The 19,837-nt window shown below is 39.9% G+C and overlaps 2 protein-coding genes across 4 annotated transcripts; one reads left to right on the forward strand and one right to left on the reverse strand.

The window, feature by feature from the left end:
* Nucleotides 1-1,730: 1,730 nt before the first annotated feature.
* Nucleotides 1,731-14,018, reverse strand: LOC115258002 (transmembrane protein 135-like). 3 transcript variants are annotated; one of them, XM_062843783.1, is made up of 6 exons: nt 13,464-14,018; nt 3,653-3,810; nt 2,788-3,594; nt 2,539-2,679; nt 2,301-2,467; nt 1,731-2,240 (listed from the first exon to the last, which is right to left on the reverse strand). In XM_062843783.1, the coding sequence occupies exons 2-6, from the start codon at nt 3,797-3,799 to the stop codon at nt 2,120-2,122; spliced, it is 1,383 nt and encodes a 460-aa protein (XP_062699767.1). In that variant the 5' UTR covers nt 3,800-3,810; nt 13,464-14,018; the 3' UTR covers nt 1,731-2,119. The 3 variants fall into 3 exon arrangements, with proteins under 3 accessions (XP_062699767.1, XP_062699769.1, XP_062699768.1); XM_062843785.1 differs by lacking the exon at nt 13,464-14,018 and adding an exon at nt 12,769-13,023; XM_062843784.1 differs by lacking the exon at nt 13,464-14,018 and adding an exon at nt 12,547-12,691.
* A 1,810-nt stretch (nt 14,019-15,828) lies between these two features.
* Nucleotides 15,829-17,555, forward strand: LOC115258005 (pickpocket protein 11-like). The gene is given in 7 exon segments (XM_029857999.2): nt 15,829-15,992; nt 16,054-16,612; nt 16,673-16,955; nt 17,010-17,038; nt 17,040-17,064; nt 17,134-17,313; nt 17,374-17,555. Coding segments are annotated over 7 exon segments (1,311 nt in total). The 5' UTR covers nt 15,829-15,885; the 3' UTR covers nt 17,502-17,555.
* Nucleotides 17,556-19,837: the final 2,282 nt, after the last annotated feature.

The raw sequence follows: 19,837 nt of genomic DNA on the forward strand, positions 1-19,837 counted from the left end.
GGAAGCTAATCCAGGAATTTCTTTAGAGTTTTTATCCGGGGATTTCTTCAGGAATCCCCGGGAGAATTTCAAGAGTCTCCCTGGGAATATCTAAGAGATTCCCATTAGGAATTTTCCCATATTTTTTACGGAAATTTATTCAGGAGTTCCTCTTAAAATTTTCCTTCGAATTCTTTCAGAAATTTACCCAGGAACTTCTCCAAGAATTTCACCAACAATTCCGTCGAAAATTTCCTCAGAAATGCCTTCATGTATTCCCCAGATCTTTCTTCAGGAATATCCTCATGATTTCTATTTGGAATTTCAAGGGAAATTTCTTCTGAGATTCCCTAGGAAGTTTCTCAGAAATTCACGGAATTACTACGGGAATATTTTCAGAAATTCCTTCAAAAGTTTTTTCGAGGTTCCTCCAGGAATTTTTTGAAATTTTCCTAAAAAAGATAGTTGAAGTATCAGGTATTACTATAGGAGTTTCCCCAGGATTTCCATTATTTCCGAATTCCAGAAGGAATTCGTTCAGGAATTCTCCCAGGAATTTATCCACGAATTTCCGCAAAAAAAAAATGTTCCATCTATTTCCTCAGGATTACTGTTGGAATTTTCCCAGGAAATCCCGGAAAGAATACCTCAAAAAACCTTCAAAGGAATCGTCGAAAGAAGCTCTGAAGTAGTCATTAAAAGAAAGGGGAAAGGAATCCCAGAATAAATTCAGGAAGGAAACCCGAAAGAATCCTTGAAGCAAACATTTAAAGAATCTCGGTAGGAAACTCTGGAAAAATCTCTGGAAAATTCCCGGAATGAATCCCTGAAGAAAACACTAAGAAGAAGAAGAGAAAATTAATGAAGCAAAGGGATCCATGAAGGAAGTCCGGGAGAGAAAAACCCAGAAAGAATTTTGCAAGAATCACAGGAAATATCCTGACAGAAATTTCTTAAGCAATTCCTAAGAGAATCCTTGAGTAATTGTTAAAAGTACCTCAAAAGGAATCCCTGAGGTTATCCTGCAGTAATCCGCCTGAAAGAATCCCGGGAGAGATCGCTAAAAGAACCTGGAGGAATATCTGAAAGGAAGGAGTTTCTGGAGGAATCCCGATAGGATTCAATGAAGGAGAATCTCTTAAGGAATTTTGGAAGAAATTCCAAAAGGAATCTCAGGAGGAATACCCCAAAAAAATACCCGAAGAAATCTCGAAAGGAAACCCAGGAGAAATCCCAGAAAGAATCCTTGAGGGAATCATTATAAGAATCTTGAAAAGAATATCTGAGTGATTCCCGTTGAGAAATCAGGAGGAATTTCAGAAGAGAATCGTTATATCATGGGAAAAGGCCGGAAGGAATCCTGAGAGAAATCAATGAAGGAATCGTGGAAGGAATCCCTGAAAAAAATCTGGAGGATTCCATGCAAGAATATCGGGGGGAATGTCTCCTGGAGGAATCCTTAGATGAATACTTGAAGAAGCCCGATCGGTGTTCGTCCTAACGACATTTGGCCAAAAGGCGTTTGGCCAGAAGCCATCTGAGCGAATGGGTCGTTTGGCCCATTCAATCAAAAGAAACAAAACAATAGAAAGGTGTGATTTTCCAATCTTTTAAATTATAACAAGATGAATCCTGGTAGGATGTCCAAACTGTTTCATAATCGAAGATAGTATGCTTCAGAAAAAAATCTGAATGTTGGTAGCTAGTTGTGAAGTGATATTATATTTGTTCAAAACAATCTAAACCATAACTTCGTGGACAATAATGATTTATTAAAAACAAAATAACATTCAATATATCAAATCGAAGTGATCTTATCTACACGTACATCGCAATTTTTGCGGCATACTGTACGGAATCTTGCCGTATTATAAGAAGCAGCATAAACCTTTTTTGAGGTCTCACGTTTCGTGGCTAACCTCCAACCTAGTGTTCTCTCGAGTTCCAAAAATAATCTATCACTTTGCAGATTACCTATTTACTATGTACTCTACGTTGACCCTCCCATAATCCCGTTTGTGCAATAAGCGGACGCATTCGGCATGCAATCTTCTATTCTCTAAGGCATCACCGCCCATCATGGCCTCTCGTAATCAGAGAAAAAAAAACAAATCTTAGGTATGTACATAAGTAGACGCTGTTAACCCTCAATCCGGAACTTTAGCACTTGCGCCGTATTGCACATTTTCGACATCTCCCGAATCTGGCCGCTGGTGTTCAGCCCGTACACATCGAACCCGCTTCGGTCCATCACGGAGATCCTGTGGGTGGAGAAATCAGAAATTAAAATGTATCATGTTACGATAGATATCGAAACGAACCGTCCTCCGGAGATGGAATGCAGGAACTTCCAGTAACTTGGCCGTAGATTCATGGGTTCCAGTGTGGCCGCATGGAAGAGTAATGCCGTGCTCGCACAGTACAATAGTACGGTGAAGCCCGGAATCTTTGGTACGTAGCCTTTTTCGATTCCCCAGTTGTAGGACATCTGAAAGATTTAGCGTAAGTATACCGATCGCTTTCTTTCCAAAAGGACACAACTACAGTTCAACAACAGACCTGGAGAGTTTTCCACATGATGTACAACGCGATAGTGGTGTCTGCGTAATATCCGAATGCAACGCTGGCAACTAATCCACTTGGAATGGCGTAGGCAGCTTTGTCAGTGTTCGTCATATGCCTCAGGAGACAGGAAGACATCTACAAAAATCAGACTAGTTAGAATTACCGATACAGTGTGCCTAACTCTGCGATAACTGAAACCCCGTAGATGGCCTGTACTGTCTTACGTTGACCTCCACGACCTACCTTGTACAGAGACGTGAATCCCCCGAGGAACAGCCCCAGCTTCATAATCTCTTTGCTTAGGAATGTCCGCTTGAACAGTTCCGGCCTACGAATCATCCTTCGGGCCTGGAAGAGTACTTTCATGATCACCTGGATGCCCAACCCGATCGAGAACATCCGGGTGCCACCAGAGAGCGTATTGTAGAGACAGCTGTCCTTGTGTCGGCACAGCTCGTGTTTGGCCATAGTCTTTACCCTCGTTATCACATTAAGGTAGGCTTTCACGGCAGCCTGGATCATACCGTAGGGCGCGCTCCTCCGTGTCGAATCCCTGGATCGATTTTCTCGTCTGCTTTCCGCAGAGGCCTGTTCAACCGGTTTCATCACTTCGCTATCCCCCAGAGCAAACTGGAACACGTCAAACATCGAATCCTTGTAGTCTTTCTGCCGATTCAGTCGGTAATAGTACAACAACGTCGCCGTAGATACCCCAAAGATCAGGATTTCCCCGTACGGAAGCGATCGCACCAGGCCTCGTGACTTCAGGATATTCCAACCGGTTTCGGTGGCAACGTTCGATACGTACAAACACAACAACCCTCGCCGCGAGGGTCGCTCTACCAGGATGGACACGAACGCGGCGATGTAGGCCGGTATGTAGGACGAAGTGTAGAAATTGTACGACCCGGCAAGCCGCCGAAGAACACAAAGGAACACCGAATAGCTGAAGGCGGACATCGTCAGGAAGGCTGTGGATTGGAGCAGACCGCGGATTGTGCGTTTCAATTCCTCGAACGATGGAATGCGACCGCGCATGGCTAGTGAAAGCTAAGAAGGTGGAAAGTTTAGAAGAAGTCTATGATTACTAGGGCGCAGGGGACCTTACCAAATAGACGGCTGTGTAGATTCGGAGACTGTCCTGCACGGCAACGATTAGGAACTCGGCCGAAGCTATGCTACACGAATCCGTCCATGGGTGGACGTATTCTTTGCAGGTGATCGGAACGGAAGTAAGTTTGCTTAGGACTTGCATTGTGATGGTATCTAAAATGTAGATTAGAGATTCGGAATACACACTTTGATGAGTAATTATTAACAAAGAATGGTAAAAATCTAACTATCATCAGATAGATGGATAATCTATATGAAGTTGCCCAGGAATTCCACTAATTAATACACCAAGAGTTAATCTTGAAGTTGTTTTTAGAGATTCCTAGTAGAATCACTGGAAATATTCCCAAACGAATCAAGTTATATGAGATTTCTTGGAATCTCTGAATGAAGTCCTAAAAAAAACACAGAACACGTGATGTCTTGATGCCATTCATGGAGGATTCTCTGGAGAAATCACTGTAAGAACTTCTAGAAAATTTTCTGAATGAGTTTCATAGAGGAACTCAGGAAAATTACTGGATGAATCACTAGAGAAAGATGCCTGGGAAAATCTCTAATGGTTTCCTTTTAAATTTCAATAGGAATCTCTGGAACAATTCCTGATGAAAAAAAAACTTTTGACTAGTTCTTGAAAAAAGATCCAACGAAATTCCTTACGGAATCTCGGCATAAATTCTAAGCGGAGCGAATTGTGGAGATATGCTTAAAGGAATTCATTCTTGAACGAATCTTTGAGGAATCTCTTGAAGAATTCTTGGAGAAATCTCTGAAGTAGTTCCTGTGATTCCTAGAAGAATTCATGGAGTAATTTCTTGAGGAATCTCACGAAGAATTTCTGAATCAATTTCAATAAGAATTCCAGCTGCTATATCTTAAAGAGTTTCTGGATTTGTTCCTACAAGAACTGTTGACGCAACTCGTACAGGAAAAGTTGGGGGAACTCTATGTGGAGGGACACCCAAAAGAATTGCAGGAAATATCTTTGGAAGAAATTCCTAGAAGCACGTCTGAAAACTCTGGAAATAAATTCAGAGGAATCTGTAGGGGTAATCATAAGTAAAAATTCCTAAAGCAATGTCCAGTTAGAATCCGAACGCAAAGTGTAATTTATTGCGACGCTCTAAATGATCATATTCATCATTCTTTCACAGCATACTGATCATAAACTAGTTCTCTATTAATGGCGAAAATTTCGTCAATTTTCTTGAAATAAGTGAAAAGTTATTTCAGATTGAAGACAAACGAAGGAAAAACATCTTGCACAAACACGTTATAAATTTAGCGTGGTCACCCAACAAACGTTTTTGCTGAACAAGAGTTCTTTAAACCAATTTTAGCTTATTAAACTCTTATTCAGCTAGTTCTGAATACTGGAGACCATACATTCCACGGAGGAATCGAAGTGTGCCGCGGTAGCGAGCAGGCGTGAAAACTTGTGCTGCTGTCAATTTTTAGATTCAAGTTTTAAATTTCAAGAATTTTAAAAAAGTTTTCTTTTGGTAGCGCAATTTGTGCAGTTGTGATTAAATGTCTTAAGTGAATGAAGAAGGGGTAGTTCCGAGCAGTACAACGAGTGTGATTTGTGGTGATTCACTGTAGGGAGATGAAAAAGAGGGACTATAATGCACCACAGAAACGAGGCATCGACGTATTGAAGTGGAAAAGGAGCATTTTCAGGCATCCGGTGAGTCCGTTCCTATTGAGGAATGCTAAATATTGACACCATTGTTTTTACACACTGTTTAAGGTTTTAGTTTTATTGCGCATTGCGCGGTTAAAATTACGACGATGAAGTGCGGAATTGCAAATGAAAGTGTGATTTCATTAGCTCATAAGAATAAGTATGGCGAAGACACCGGAACGATTTGATGTAGTATCGCACTTGGATTTGAGATTCCGTACTTATGTCTCAATTGAAATGAACTATACACATATTTTTAATAACTTGGTCTATGATCGCGTTTAGTTTGGTTTTGCAGCCCTTGATCGTTTATTTCGTTTTTGTCTTGTACAGTGTACTCGTATTTTCATGCTCGTTGAACTCTTTCCTTCCCACGTCTTTCCATGACTATTTCTTTGCTTAGAAAACATTTTCGAAAAGAAAAAAGTGCATAAACAAATACTATTGCTAGTTGTCTTATTTTTTCTAAATCAACGAACAAATATTTATTGTGAATCAATATTTTTTATATTCAGTTTTTTTTATTGCTTATCAATAGTTCTACTCTTGAAACAAGTAGTTGGCATTTATGTGTACCCAATTAGGTAATAATAATATTCTAAAAACATCATATCATCATATTGCATCATATTCATCTAACTTAATTTGTTTTGAGTTCGACGAAAAACGTTGATGCTTAATAATATAAACAAAACATAATATACCAACTCTGGGGGGATCATTTGGTACTGTAATGTTAATTTTAATGTTATAATTTTTGATAATTTTGAAATCTGTATTGCTGTAATTAGGGGGGGGGGATTAGTATTTTCTTTTCGTTTCAGAGAGCGAGTAAAGGCGCTTAAGCCTAGGCATAAGGGCCAGGGCATCAGGGGTAAATACCTGTGTCCCATCCCAGGATTCCAAGGACCAAGGAGTGACATTAACCTTCTTAGCAACTTCACTCCCACCGTTTAATGTTTCATATTCATGCTTCGTATACGGAACGGTTGGTACGAGATGTCCCCGCTCTTTGATTTCAATAACAATAACAACGCTGCACAGTAGGCCTGGCCGCTTTAATGTTTGTAATACATCTTAGATGTGCTGCAAGGATTAATAATGACAAGAAAAATGATGGAATTAGTCGATTCCATCATTTTCCAGGATTCTTTCAATGAATGGCTGTGTATGTGTAGACTAGACTAGACTAGACTAGATTAAACTCTTATTCAGCTAGTTCTGTTTCTTGGGTAGGTACGACAATCGCGAAAAATGTAAATATCTCCAAAACCATTATGTGTGATGTGCTCAGATGTTGTTAACCATGCCATGAGGAAGTGCCCCCGGAAGATTGAAGTTTATGTTCGTAGATAAATCTGCTTGGAATTCCAAGAGTTGGCAGGAAGTCCGAGATCTGGGCATCGTTTTCTCACATCACGATAATGACAACAAAGTTGTACAAGGATGATAACTTCAAGAATCGCGCGCTACTTTTCAAAAATGCACACGAGGGATCTGTAGAGGTTTGAGCATCTTTGGCGAGCTATCACGACTGCCGGAGATGTTCAGTGGTATCATCACGGATGGATAGTGTTTATTAACGAAAAAACACTCAAATTTCGCCTCTTTAGAATTCAATGAATTGCACTTAATTTCGCAAAAAGAAAAATGTTCGGCAAAGTTTCTTTGGAATTATAATCTGACTGATAGAGAGTCTCAAGACACTACAGAGATGACCCGATTGTGAGATAAATACGCTGCAGGAATTGAAACTAACATTTACTACCATTATGCAGATTTTGAAAGAGGTCAACACGGAAAAAAAATCTAGAAAAAGTATGACAAATTAAATATCTTCAATTATATTTTTCCATGAAACTATAATAAATAATCTTTGTTTTGAGGGCTTGCTTAACCTTTTTTGTTTGTAATTCCGCCTCTGAGATATAAGTGATTATCTGCGTCCGGATTTTAAATGGACAATTGACCAATCCAAATTCCTGTGTGGTAGTGGTTTGAGTTCAGATTTCCCATGTTAATCTATCTGTAAGAACTTTGTAAACATCTTTTGTTCTCCCGTATATGGATAGGCTTGCATTAGGTTTCGTGAGACATTTTTTGGACAACTCAATGCCTTTTGCTAGCTTATGACTGCAAGAATTGATTATTGCAAAAAAGATTGGACTAAGGTCAATAAGCGGACGTTTCTGAAGGCAAGCTATGTGAAAAAACTGGTGATGTCGACAGACATGTTTTTTTTTGAAAGATGATTTTTAGAACTCATTTGTGTAGAAAAAGACATATATCACAGGGAGGCTTCCGTTCCAATCCTCCGGAACTGACTGATATCTGCACCAGCTCAATACCGCTTCTTTTTTAAATCTTGGTACAAATATATTTACAATTCGTTCTTATTGTAAGTTACCCACCAACAGTTGCATAGCTGCACTAAGCTGTGTGATGCACCTCAAGGAAGTATCTACACTCCAACACTTTGGAGATACCTTCAAGGGCCCATATAGTCTATGCGGTAAGCACTTTAGCATGATTCCCGGTCGGGCCAAGATCTTTTCGTAATGGAACCTTGATGTCCATGACTTCCTTGGGCAAAGAGCATCTTCGTACCTACCATACGATCATGCAAATTGGTCATAGGCATTTTTTTTTTGCTGATAAGCAGATTTCTCTCTGTTGGGACGTTACCCAAAGAAGAAAACAAAATACCTTCAAAAATTACTTCAGGGATTCTTCCAGAATCCTCCAAATATTTCTCCCGGAATCTATCGAGTGGCTCATCTCTAGAGATTCTTTCTGAAATTCCTCCTGAATGACGTGTATGGATTGCGCCAAGAACACTTCCAAATATTTCTCCGAGAATTCCGAGAAGTTTTCTAAAAACAAATGCCCAAGAGATTGCTCCGTAAATCCTTCCATAAATACTCCAGGGCTGTTTTTAATCCTAAAAGGGATACCTGGGGTCCATTGGACCCCAGGCGCCTTTCAGAGCTCGTCTTTGATGGAACACACTCAGCGAGGTGACGAATCTGAGGCCATGAAGGTATCCCTTTTAGGGTTAATTATATCTCCAGAGTTTTTTTTTTTGCAGATTCCAGTGATATGATTCTTTTTTTTTTTAATTACATTAAAGATTCTCTCAGGAGTTCTTTCAGAGATTGCTCCAAATATTTCTCCAGAGATGCCACCAAGAAGTTTTTCAGGAATACCTGCAAAGATTACACCTGGAACTTCTCCAGAAATTTTATCGGTAGTTCCTGCTGTAATTTGTCTAAAATTCATCCAGAGTTTCTCTCAAGAACTCTTCAAAAATCATCTAGGAATTTGTTCAGAGTTTTCTCTAAGAATTGCTTCACACATTTTTCCACGTGTTGTTCAAGATATTTATCCAGGAATTTTTTCAGATATCTCTTGAGAATTTTTTCCGGAGATTCTTCCAGGATTTCTTTCAACAACTCCTCTCAAAATTTCACAACAAAGTAATACCGGCGCTCCTGAAAAGGTTTAACCAGGATTTATTCTTCCATCAGTTCCAAAAATTCCACCACCATTCCTCTAGGATATGTTGCCCCCGCTCGCCCTCCACATGGATATCGCCGTTGTTCGTTCTCCCATGCCAACGACCCTGCACTTCGTCAGCAATAGACTCAAAGGATAGAGGAATTATACAGGCAGGGTTACAGAATTTAATTGTTTTGTAATTAAACGATTATGAATATTCGGCTCCGTTATGCCTAGCGCGCGTGAGCTTATAAAATAAGGAAAGAGAGAAAAAATCCTCTAGGAATTCATGTAGACTTTCTTCTAAGAATTGCTTCTTGAATTGTTTCAGGTGTTATTCTAGATATTCTTCCAGGAATTCTTTCGAATATCCTTCAGGAAGTTCTTCATGAGCTTGCTTCAGGAATTCCTACAGAGATTTCTCCTAAAATTCGATTCAAGATTCCTTCGGAATTTTATCCAGTAACTCCTCTAGAAATTCCAGCACAAAGTCCTCTAGGAGTTTGTTCCAACGATTCTATAAGATATTCCTCTAATGATTCCACCAAGAGTTCATCTGGGAGTTCCATCAGAGATCCTAGTAGAATCACAGGAAATATTCCTAAAGGCATCTAGGTGTAGGAGAATTACTGGAATCTCTGGATGAATCCCTAGTAAACCACCAAACGAGATCTTGGTGTCGTTCATGAAGGAATCTCTGAAGTAATCACTGTAGGAACTTCTAGAAAAAAAAAATCTGAATGAGTTTTTATGTGGAAACGTTTGTCTTAAGTCTTATTGTTGAAACGATTTATTTTATTCTACCCGACGTTGCGGCCATGTTCCAGTCGAAAACCCACAAATAAATTTAAGTTTTTAGAGGAGGAACTGGAGCAGAATTCTCAGGGGCATTACTGGATAAATCTCTGGAGATGAACTCCTAGAATAATACGTATCTAAGGGTTCCCAGGAGCAATCTCTGAAATATTTCTTTAAGTATCTCTGAAGTAATTTCTGAAAAAAATCTTTTGAGTAATCAAAGAATCAATTTTTGTATGATTTGAAGAGGACTGCGGAAGACCATTGATAACAGACGTTTATGCAAACATACGAAATGTGTGTGAACCCTTTCAACAGTAATTTCAATCAGGAAACCCAACTGGCAACCATTTAGTGATGATGATGAACGTGAGCCATTTAGTGATGGTGCAACGATCGCATTCATAACGCTTGAGTGTAAATGACAAATGCAAATAATCCCTGTCATATACGAATTGTTGCAACAATTCGTTGTATAGACATAGACGAGTGCACCCAAGGAGAATACATTTTACTAAGGTGGCGCAGATAAACATTGCAAACCACTGGTTGTCTCTTCCACTCTTCTGGTGTTCTTATGCAACTAAAATAGTGACGTCACTATTTCAGTTCCATAAGAACACCAGAAGAATGGAAGAGACAACCAGTGGTTTGCAATGTTTATCTGCGCCACCTTAGTAAAATGTATTCTCCTTGGAGTGCACCGGCCGCTGAAAGTTCACTCAGGCTGCGAATTTTGACACTACAGCGGGGTCGACTCTCAACAACTTCTACCCAGCTGAAAAAATGTTTAAATTATTGCATCTAGTTTTCGCGATGAAGTTGTAAAAATATGGGCTAGTGCATTAACTATATGCATATGCATCACTTTAAATGAAAATTCATGTAAGAAATCAAAGAAAAAAATTATCAGCGCATTTTGGTGATGCATCTCTGAGTAGAAGTTGTTGAGAGTCGACCCCGCTGTGCTGTCAAAAATCTTCAGGCTCAGTGAACTCAATGTTCATCGGTGCACTCGTCTATAGATGGAAGCAGCGAGCAACGTTTTTGGTTTTTACTGGTTTTACACAGGCTTTAAAAGCTAAATTTTGTCCTAGGGTAAACATCTGTTATCTGTGAGAAGACCGTATTCAAGAGTCATGATGTCATTTTCATTTGTGAACCGATGTATATGAAGGTCAGAAGCAGGAAACGAACATTTCAAACCAAACAAGAACTCGCAATCTCGTAAGTCTGGACTATTTGGAATTCCTGTTGCTACCCCGGACAATGTGCTGCTACCCAATGCAGACGAAGGCGGACATCAAGCACCTAATGATGACGTGATTCAAGTCGATTCTGATGATGAAGATCTACAAGAATCAGAAGTTTCGCAGTATTTCTCGAAAACTAAACAGGGATAAAGATAGTTGTGATGATTCTGGTAACGGAACTATAATGGCGCTCCCTCCCCGAACATCTTTAAATCCGCCGTTGTCACCGGTGGTTTGAAAGCAGTACGGTGCATCAGAGATCCCCGAGCAGAAGCATTGAATGGCAACGCTGTGCAGCTGGTGGAAAGCTGCCATGGATGAGGAACACGAACCACTACGTAAGACCTGATCTACTAACCGGAAAGAAAGCGATTGGATGCAAGTGGATTCAAAACCAAAGTAGTCGAGCAGGGAAACGTCGTTCGATACAAAGCAAGGATCGTGGCACAAGGCTTTACACAGAAGTACGGCGTAGATTACGAAGCATTCGTGCCGGTTGCCAAGCAAGTTACCTCCCGTTCATTGTTGACGATTGCTAGCCAAAGGAAGATGTACGTGAAGCATAAGGACGTGAAAACTGCATATCTCAACGGGAAACTGTAGGAAACTATGCGACAGCCTGAATCCGAGCGTAAAGTTTGTCGTTTGAGAAGGAGTTTTTACGGATTGAAGCAGTCCGCAACAAGAGTCTGGAACCGGACAGTTGATTAGGTGTTCAAGAATCTAGGATTCCAGCAATGTCGGACGGATAAATGTTTGTACAAGCGAAAGTCTGCAGGAGGAGCAACAGAATACATTCTGATTTACGTAGAGAACATGATTATCGTTACAACAACCGAACAGGAATTCAAGTCGATCTACAACCTGGACAACTGCAGAAGAATTTCGCCGTGAAAAATCTCGGTCACGTAAGAAGTTTCCTTGGGATCGAGAAACACGACGACGGGTACAAGCTACATCAGCAAGCATACATCTGCAAGTTGACTTTTCCATTTAGAAGATACGAAACTCCCAATGGACCCATGCTACCTACAATGCCCATATTCGCATAGTTGACGTAAACGCCACTGCAGTTTTTAACACACTTTTGAAGTTTTAACAATGAATGATGCAAAGTTTAAGATTTTTCACGTTGGCATCTATCTAGTGATTAGAACTTGTGCTCTATTGAATAAAACTGGTCACAATTTTGCACATGTGATAGATATTAGCTTGTGAATGCTGACGTTGTCAATGGTGGTTACGTCAACTATGTGATTCTGGGCAGTACAATAGAAGGAGAAGAAAAAGCCACTGTCGAACAATTCACAGTTCCTTAAGCCTTATCGGGGGCTACTGTACATATATAGCAGTGCTAACTAGACCCCTAAGTATTTCGTTACTTTCCCAGAAATCTAATTCCCCGAGACAACAAGACTGGAATGAAGCAAAAAAGGTTTTTCGATATCTATATATGCAGAATACAGCTGGAGCTAGGAACATTCGATTTTTCACCATCCAATTACACATCCAACTCTAACATTTTTTGTTAACTCGCGCTAAAAACAAAACCATTTGTTAAATAAGTATCCAGCATAACTTGTTACAGAATTTAGAAAGCTGAGTTGAATGTTTCACTTATGAGTATACCGAACAATATCACTTTTATTTACGCACCGTGCTCAAGGCATTGATTATACTTGCACTTTGTCTCACGTTAAAATTAAGTAGCAAACATTTTTCTTCGATTTACTCCTATCGTTATTATCGCATTTAAGGGTAAGACCTGTTTATTTCTGAAGTGTAACCTACTGATAACGATCTTCAGGCGGTTAAATAATCTACCTACGTTTGAAACAGACCCACTATGGACTACCAACATATGTGAGAAGCCATTACCTGTGGATTATTCTATAGAAAGCATTCGCCGAACACAAACGCATCAGCAGCAAAAGCAACTGAATTAAACACCACCGACCAATGTTTGATTTATTATCGTCCCGCACCGAGAAAAGCGATAAGCACACGCGTTCGCATTCAGAAACCGCTTATCATCATCGACGATGGCGCGCACGGTGTTTATCAACACAGCAGTCCATGCCTCTATGCCTTAGAATAAAAATCACCACTTTGCGTCATTTCTCCTCGGCTTAGGTGGAAAACAAGAGCCTACTGGGTCTACTGGATTGAGATTTCATATGGCAATGGTTGATTTGCACTGGTTAATGCGTAGCCATGGGCTACTATGTCGACGTACTGAACACAAGCACAACACTTATTAGAAAAATGACATACTCATTAACGACACAATCGAAGCAACGTAAGTGGCGTCGCATTCGGTTTAATTATTCATCGTGTGGCTTAATGTGCGAGTCTGCTGATGAGGAGTGCTGATATTTTAATGTCCCGACAAATTTTACGGCGTTCACTCAGCAGTTTTGTACAACTCCAAGGACAAGTCGTTCAGTTACATTTTGATTATACAAAAACAATTTGCATTTCTTATTTCCTAGGTTGATGTGCCTATTCAGCACGGTTCCCATAAGGTATCTATCGACACGGTTCTTGACTTGAATCAAAGCAACATTACTTACGTGATCGTATACGATGGCTGCACGATTGAAAAATATTACGTGAAAGATAGGTATTCGTCCGTCCGTTCGTTTGTCCACTACAGTACAAGTTGCAGCTGCTGCAGGTTACAGCTGAGATGTAATCGATTGCTCCTACTCCTATTCCTTGAGTTGGGTTACTTGGATGACGGCTTCGTTTCGAATGCTTCTCTGGAACAGCTCGTGCGGAATGTCCCACAATCAGGCCATTATCTAGTGCTGCTCACTAAATCGCAGTAATCGACACCGTTTTTTACGAACACAAAATCACAAACACCTTTGATTGATATCACTGATTAGCAGGCTCTTTAAATTTGTTGTGGCAAAAAATGAAGGAAAACAGCATCAAAGTAGCAGACGCGCCACCATAAGGATCCCAGTTAAAATCGTCTTCCGCATTAATCAGCACTCACTATCGGTTCTCTTGAGCTCTTTTAGGACTCTAAGCAACTGCGATTACTACGACGACGGATGGAGAAAGAACTACTTCCTGATACGAGCAATTATTTTTCTTTGAACGGTGACGACTAGATCGACATTCGCGACAGTGAAATGAAAATGAAAACAAGCAGCCCTCCCCCTTCTCACAGCAGGCGCGTTGGGAGTGTGTTATGACATTTGGCTTTATATTTAGCTGTGTGCGTGAGAGCGCTGCTCTGAAAACATAAATTTTTATGCTGCTCAATTCGGCGAGGGGTCGCTGCATGCTTGATGAATATTTAAATAAATAGAATTGGCTTTCAAGGGCAGAACAAAACATACTGTTACCCATCTTTGTTTCGGTAGCGCAACTACCGAACTGATGATGTTTACCTTTTTTTACATACCCATCAACATAATCTGTTGGGGGAATTATTTTATTTTTCCTACTTACAACCCACATCCGACAATTTTTTTAAGTGGGAATGGTAGAACTTTCAATTCCCTCGGTCGCACGTACATTAGTTTTGCATTTTGTTCCACCATTCCCGTGAAAAATGAGATCCGGCTTGTGCAAGTGAGGAGTTGAGGTTAGAATTGTAGGATATTCTAGGTTAGATTTGCTATCCACTTCGCCTGAACGATTTTCAGACCCAGAAATATCGTACTTCTAATTAGTTTTCACTGCCGTAAAAAATACTGTTATGCTCAGAATAAACAGTTATACCTTCGGATCACACTCATTTACTCGTAAATCTCAATCTAACTGTAAAAATAATGAATTTCTTTCCAATGTTTTGATACCCCGAACGAATTTGACAATGCTTTCGGGAAGCATCATCACGACGACGACAACACTCCCAAGCGGTCGAATCGTCGTTTTGGGGGCGAATTGGGTTGTTTAGTGAAAAAAATATTCCTATTTTCCATAGCTTAATCGAAAGAGCTCATTTTACTGAGTATAACGTGATTTTATTAGATTCCAATACCTTTGTTTTGATGGTAAAATTAACAAAAGAGTTTCAATTTTCGTGGACAAAATGACAGTTCAATCGATAAAATGACAGTTCGACCCGAACAAAAAATTGTCCCCATACAAACTTAAAATTCATTTTAAAAATAGTTTAGAGACTCCAAAAATTATGAAATTTTGGATTTCGACTGATTTTTGGGCGGAGAATCCGATTATGAAATAATCCGGATACCCCTAAAGAATCCAATTGATTGCTGGGAGAATAAAATCAGCTTATTCAAGTTGAATGACACTTCGCTAACAGAGCAGCGGTTTGACACGACGGATAACAGCGGATAAATGCAGATTTGGAGCAAATCTGTTGTGATGGTTAAAGCACGTGACTATCACGCCGAGGACCTTGGATCGAATCCCACTCCCGACAAACTCGCAAAATGTGAGTTCTTCCTTCGGAAGGGAAGTAAAGCGTGGGTCCCGGGATGAACTAGCCAAGCGCTAAAAATCTCGTTAATATAGATAAACAAAAAAATGCATTTTTTTCCGATTAGCAAAGGAAGATCTTTTTCCCTGTTGGAGTCAACGTTTGAGAAACTTTAACATTAAATTTTGAGGTGTTCTAAGCGAGTTTCTAAGCATGAGTTTTTTTTTTGGTGGCACAATCTTTGCGAACTGGAGCTTTTTTCTCGTCAAACGTTTCATGAGAATTTCATGTAGACTCATGTCATATGCATGCAGCAAATAAAAATACCCTTGTGCAGCGGCCTCGGCAGTGGCAATATTTATTGTTTCTCGATTGTATCATGTTTTCAGTATCACGGTATTACGTATTCATAAAGCAATTTTCTCGTCATTGCAGTACATTTAGGCAAGACAGTAGAATAGACAAACCATGCTCTTTAATTTCGAGTATGGCCATTTTAATATATTTCATTAAATATGTATGCCAATACAGGTCTATTGTTGTACCTTTTTGAATAAAAAATAAAGGTCGATCGACACTCAACTTCAGTCATGGCATACCAGTTCTACATATCGAAATTCTTACGATGGGTCATCAGCAAAAGCAGTCTCCATGGCGGATATCACATCACAGGACCAAGACACACCATATTCGAAAAGTATTTTCAAAATCCAAATGTCTTTCATGATTTACTCTACCGCAGTCTTCCATCGTTGCAGATACATGTGGGGTACCATTATCATCCTGGCCATCCTGTACTCGCTATATCTGATCACTCTGTTTTGGCTTCGTTACCTCACAAATCCAACCGTAATCTCGCTCGATCGCAACTACCACGAATGGAATACGACGTTTCCAAGTCTTACGGTCTGTTTCCACGATCGGTTGAATGTCACGGCGAGGGATAACGTAATCCGTAGAGTAAAACCAGCAAACCCGACAAAATTTGAGAAGTTTTTGAATATTCTGGCTGAAATAGATATAACCAACATCCAGCAACTGAAGGGTTATGATGAGTACAGTAGCTTGGATATCAATGCTATTCTGAACGAAATCGTCAACTATGTGGATGTACCTGTGGTGCTAAGTAACGATGAGGAAACCAATATGGTGCGAGTTATTACAGAACTCGGCATTTGCTATAGTTTCAATTCAGCTATCAATCAGTATTTATCGGTTAATAAGGACGAAAACTATATGGCTCGCCATTTGATTGAAATAAGCATAATGGAGAGAGATACCACGGCCTCCTTAAACAACCTAACGTCGAATGGAAATGTAATATTTGCACAAAATGATAATGGAAATTGATTGCTCAAACAAATCTTACTTTTACAGATCTTCTACCACGGTCCCTTTGAAGTGCCCACGTATCTGAGGCAACTTATCGTACCGTCTTCAGCGTCCACGTTTTTGCAAATGTCGTTCAAACCGGTGATCATAACGGCAGATACCACCATCGAAAATCTGTACGTCCAGCAACGGAACTGTCGATATCCTCATGAGTCAAATTTGAAGCTATTTCCAAAATTTTACTCCTACAGTTTGTGCTTGTTCGAGTGCAAATTACAGCAATTTTTGGAAAAATGTGGCTGTGTTCCTTTTCTGTATAATTTGGGAGGTGAGTAGAAAATGGGATGAATAACACTTTCACCGCTTATTATCTATCTTTTAGTTGGCATTCCAGTGTGTCGTTTGAAAAAATCTGACATGCATTTCAGATCACTTGGGTAAGGCATAACAGCTTTCTCTACAAACTATGTGAAGATGCCATTGAGTTTTTTTTTGTCACACTACAGTGAAAGTTCAACAGTCTGTTTCAACTTGCGGTTGTCTAAAGGATTGCAATTTGATAAATTTTACGCTCCAAAGCTACTTGATGATCGATTGGTTTAATAATCCGCTGATTAAATGGGACATGGTCACCTCAAAGGTGCGGTATAGTAGACGCATCATTTTCGATTTGGCGGATGCTATGGGTAAGTTAAATTATTATTTTTTTTTTGAGATATTATACAATTGCATTTTTGTATTTCTAGTGTCTACCGGAGGTATTGCTGCACTGTTTTTTGGTGCAAGTTTTGTCACGGTTGTGGAAATTTCATTTCTCATAGTGAGAACAACTTTCTCTGGCCTCGGATTGAACCAATCGACACAATGGAAATGAACAAAACATTCGGTCTGCAGACGAGTTTATACTGAAACATACCTATTATGCATATCAATAAAAATCTCACCACCGTTTATCCCTAAAACATTGACAGACCTCAGTCAGCTTACAAAACTCACGTATTTATTTTTTCAAAGCCTGATGACCCATGCACAATTTTTATTTCTGACATATTTTATAGCCTTTTCATCACTGTGCGATGCTGTCGATTTTATGCTGCTGCTGCCAGCAAACTGCCAGCATATGTGGACGAATGTCAAGACGCAATTTCAAAAGCAAAACAAACCGCAGTTCCGTCGTCTTCCACGCAGTGCTGGATCGAAAGAAATTCAACGGTTATTCATACGCGAGTGTCTCGGAAAATAGTGATCTTCTCTCGGAAAGTCCGCGAAGTGCAATGTAAAGTGATTCGACGTGATTACGAAACGATGGCTAACGATAGTTTTGATTTTAACATAACGAAGTTCCTCGCGGAGCAGAAACAGTTGCTCGCCCTTGAGCGGGAACGATTCGCGGCGGAGAAGATCAAAATATTGGAACCGGACAGTGTGGGTTCGGCGCCGGGAGGAAGAGAACCAGCAGCAGTGGTGGTCAGTCCGGTGGGTAAGGTGCTGAAGAATAGTTTGAATTCCCAGCTGATAGTGGGGGATAATCGTCAACAGCATGGGAAGTTAATCAGAGGCGATCAGCAGAGTGATGTTGGTGGGAAGGGAGGGCGTAGTCCCGAAGATGGGGACAAGGAAAATCAGTCGAGCAATACGACGAGTCCAAGGCCAACGGCGGCTGAAGAGTGTCCTGTGGAAAAATTACTTAGGGGAAGTGGTGGTGATGATAGTTTGGAAGTGGCGGCAAATTGTGCCAAAGGATTTGGAAGGATACCTGAAGGAAGTACACCGACCAAACATGACGATGCGGTATCCTCGCCGATGCAACAGGTAGGATTTTTATGCTTTATTTCGTGTGTGGGTTTATTTTGCCGCGCGCCGACGCAGATCCTGGCGATTGATAAAATACGGATAAAATTAACATGCACTTCGGTAGATGATGGAAGGTCAACCCCGACTAAAACATTTTGAATTTCAAGGCAGTTTATATTTGAACTCAGGCTCAATTAATTTTAAGTGTTGTTTGGAAGATGATTATAATTGTCATGTTATTAAGGTACAATTGATTATTTATTTTATGTTATGTCTGAACTCGAAAAACTTAAAGAATTTTTCTTGTAAAATGACTGAAACCCTGAGTAATCCTCGCAAAATAAAATTTGGAAATATGATCTGGAGGAATTCAGTTTCGAGGAAAAAAATCCGGGAGAAATCCAAATATGTAGAGAGAACCTGGAAGAAATCATTGAAAGAATTCTGAGAGAAATTTCAGGAGGAATCACGCAAAGAATTTCGGAACGATTTCTGGAAGGTTTCGCTGGAGAAATCCCTGAAAGAATCCATAATGAATCCCAGCAGAAATCTCTGAAAGCATTGCGGGAGCAATCCATGAAAGTATCTTGGACTAATCCCTGAAAAATAAATCAAGTGATCTCTGGGAGAATTCCAGAGAACCGTATTCCTTCTCAGGAATATTCCGAGAAGAATCCATGAAGGATTCCTGGAGATATTGTTAAAAAGATCTCAGAAAGATTCCCTGAATGAATCCTGGGAAAAATCCCCAAACAAAATCTCTGCATAACCAACAAATAAAGTCGTGAAGAATCAAAGAACAAATATCTGAAAGAACCCAGGAAGAATTCCCGGAAATAATTCAGAAAAAAAAATCTTGGGGCTAGCCTTGGAAGTAAAAATCTCAGAAGGAATCATTTTGTATCCTAGAGGAATCCTCAAATGAATCCTGGACGAACCGCTGAATAAATCCCAGAAAAATCCCCGAAAGAATCATTGAAGAAATCGCTGAAGGAGTCTAAAAAATAAATAGCCAGAATCGCGAAAAAATTCCTGACGAATTCCGGAAGGAATCCCTGAAGAAATCTCTGGAGGAATTCCTGGAGAAACCCCGGAAGGAGTCTGAAGAAATCCCAGCCAAAAACATTCAAAGAAATCCCGGGAGGAATCCCTGAAAAAACCCTAATCGAATAATCGAAAGATTCTGAGGAGGAATTCTGAGAGAATACTTTGAAAAATTCATAAACTAAACACGGGAAGAATCAATAGAGGAATTACGGTAGAAATTTCTCGAAGAATTTCTGAATGTATCCACGAGGAGAATCTCCATGAGACTCCATGATTAATTTTGGAGAAATCCCAAAAGAAAATCCGTGAAGAATCAATGAAAAAATACGCTAAGAACAAGAGCAGGAATACTCGAACAAAAAACTTGGT

The sequence above is a fragment of the Aedes albopictus genome, unplaced genomic scaffold (assembly GCF_035046485.1).
Source record: "Aedes albopictus strain Foshan unplaced genomic scaffold, AalbF5 HiC_scaffold_535, whole genome shotgun sequence".
Taxonomy (NCBI): domain Eukaryota; kingdom Metazoa; phylum Arthropoda; class Insecta; order Diptera; family Culicidae; genus Aedes; species Aedes albopictus.

Bases quoted from the DNA above. Each gene is read 5' to 3' on its own strand.
- LOC115258002 (XM_062843783.1), bottom strand. From the start codon at position 3,799: ATGCAAGTCCTAAGCAAACTTACTTCCGTTCCGATCACCTGCAAAGAA. The intron at 2,468-2,538 runs GTCTGTTGTTGA...TAAATCTTTCAG, and splicing joins TCATGTGGAAAACTCTCCAG to ATGTCCTACAACTGGGGAAT. The intron at 2,241-2,300 runs GTTCGTTTCGAT...CTCCACCCACAG, and splicing joins CATTCCATCTCCGGAGGACG to GATCTCCGTGATGGACCGAA.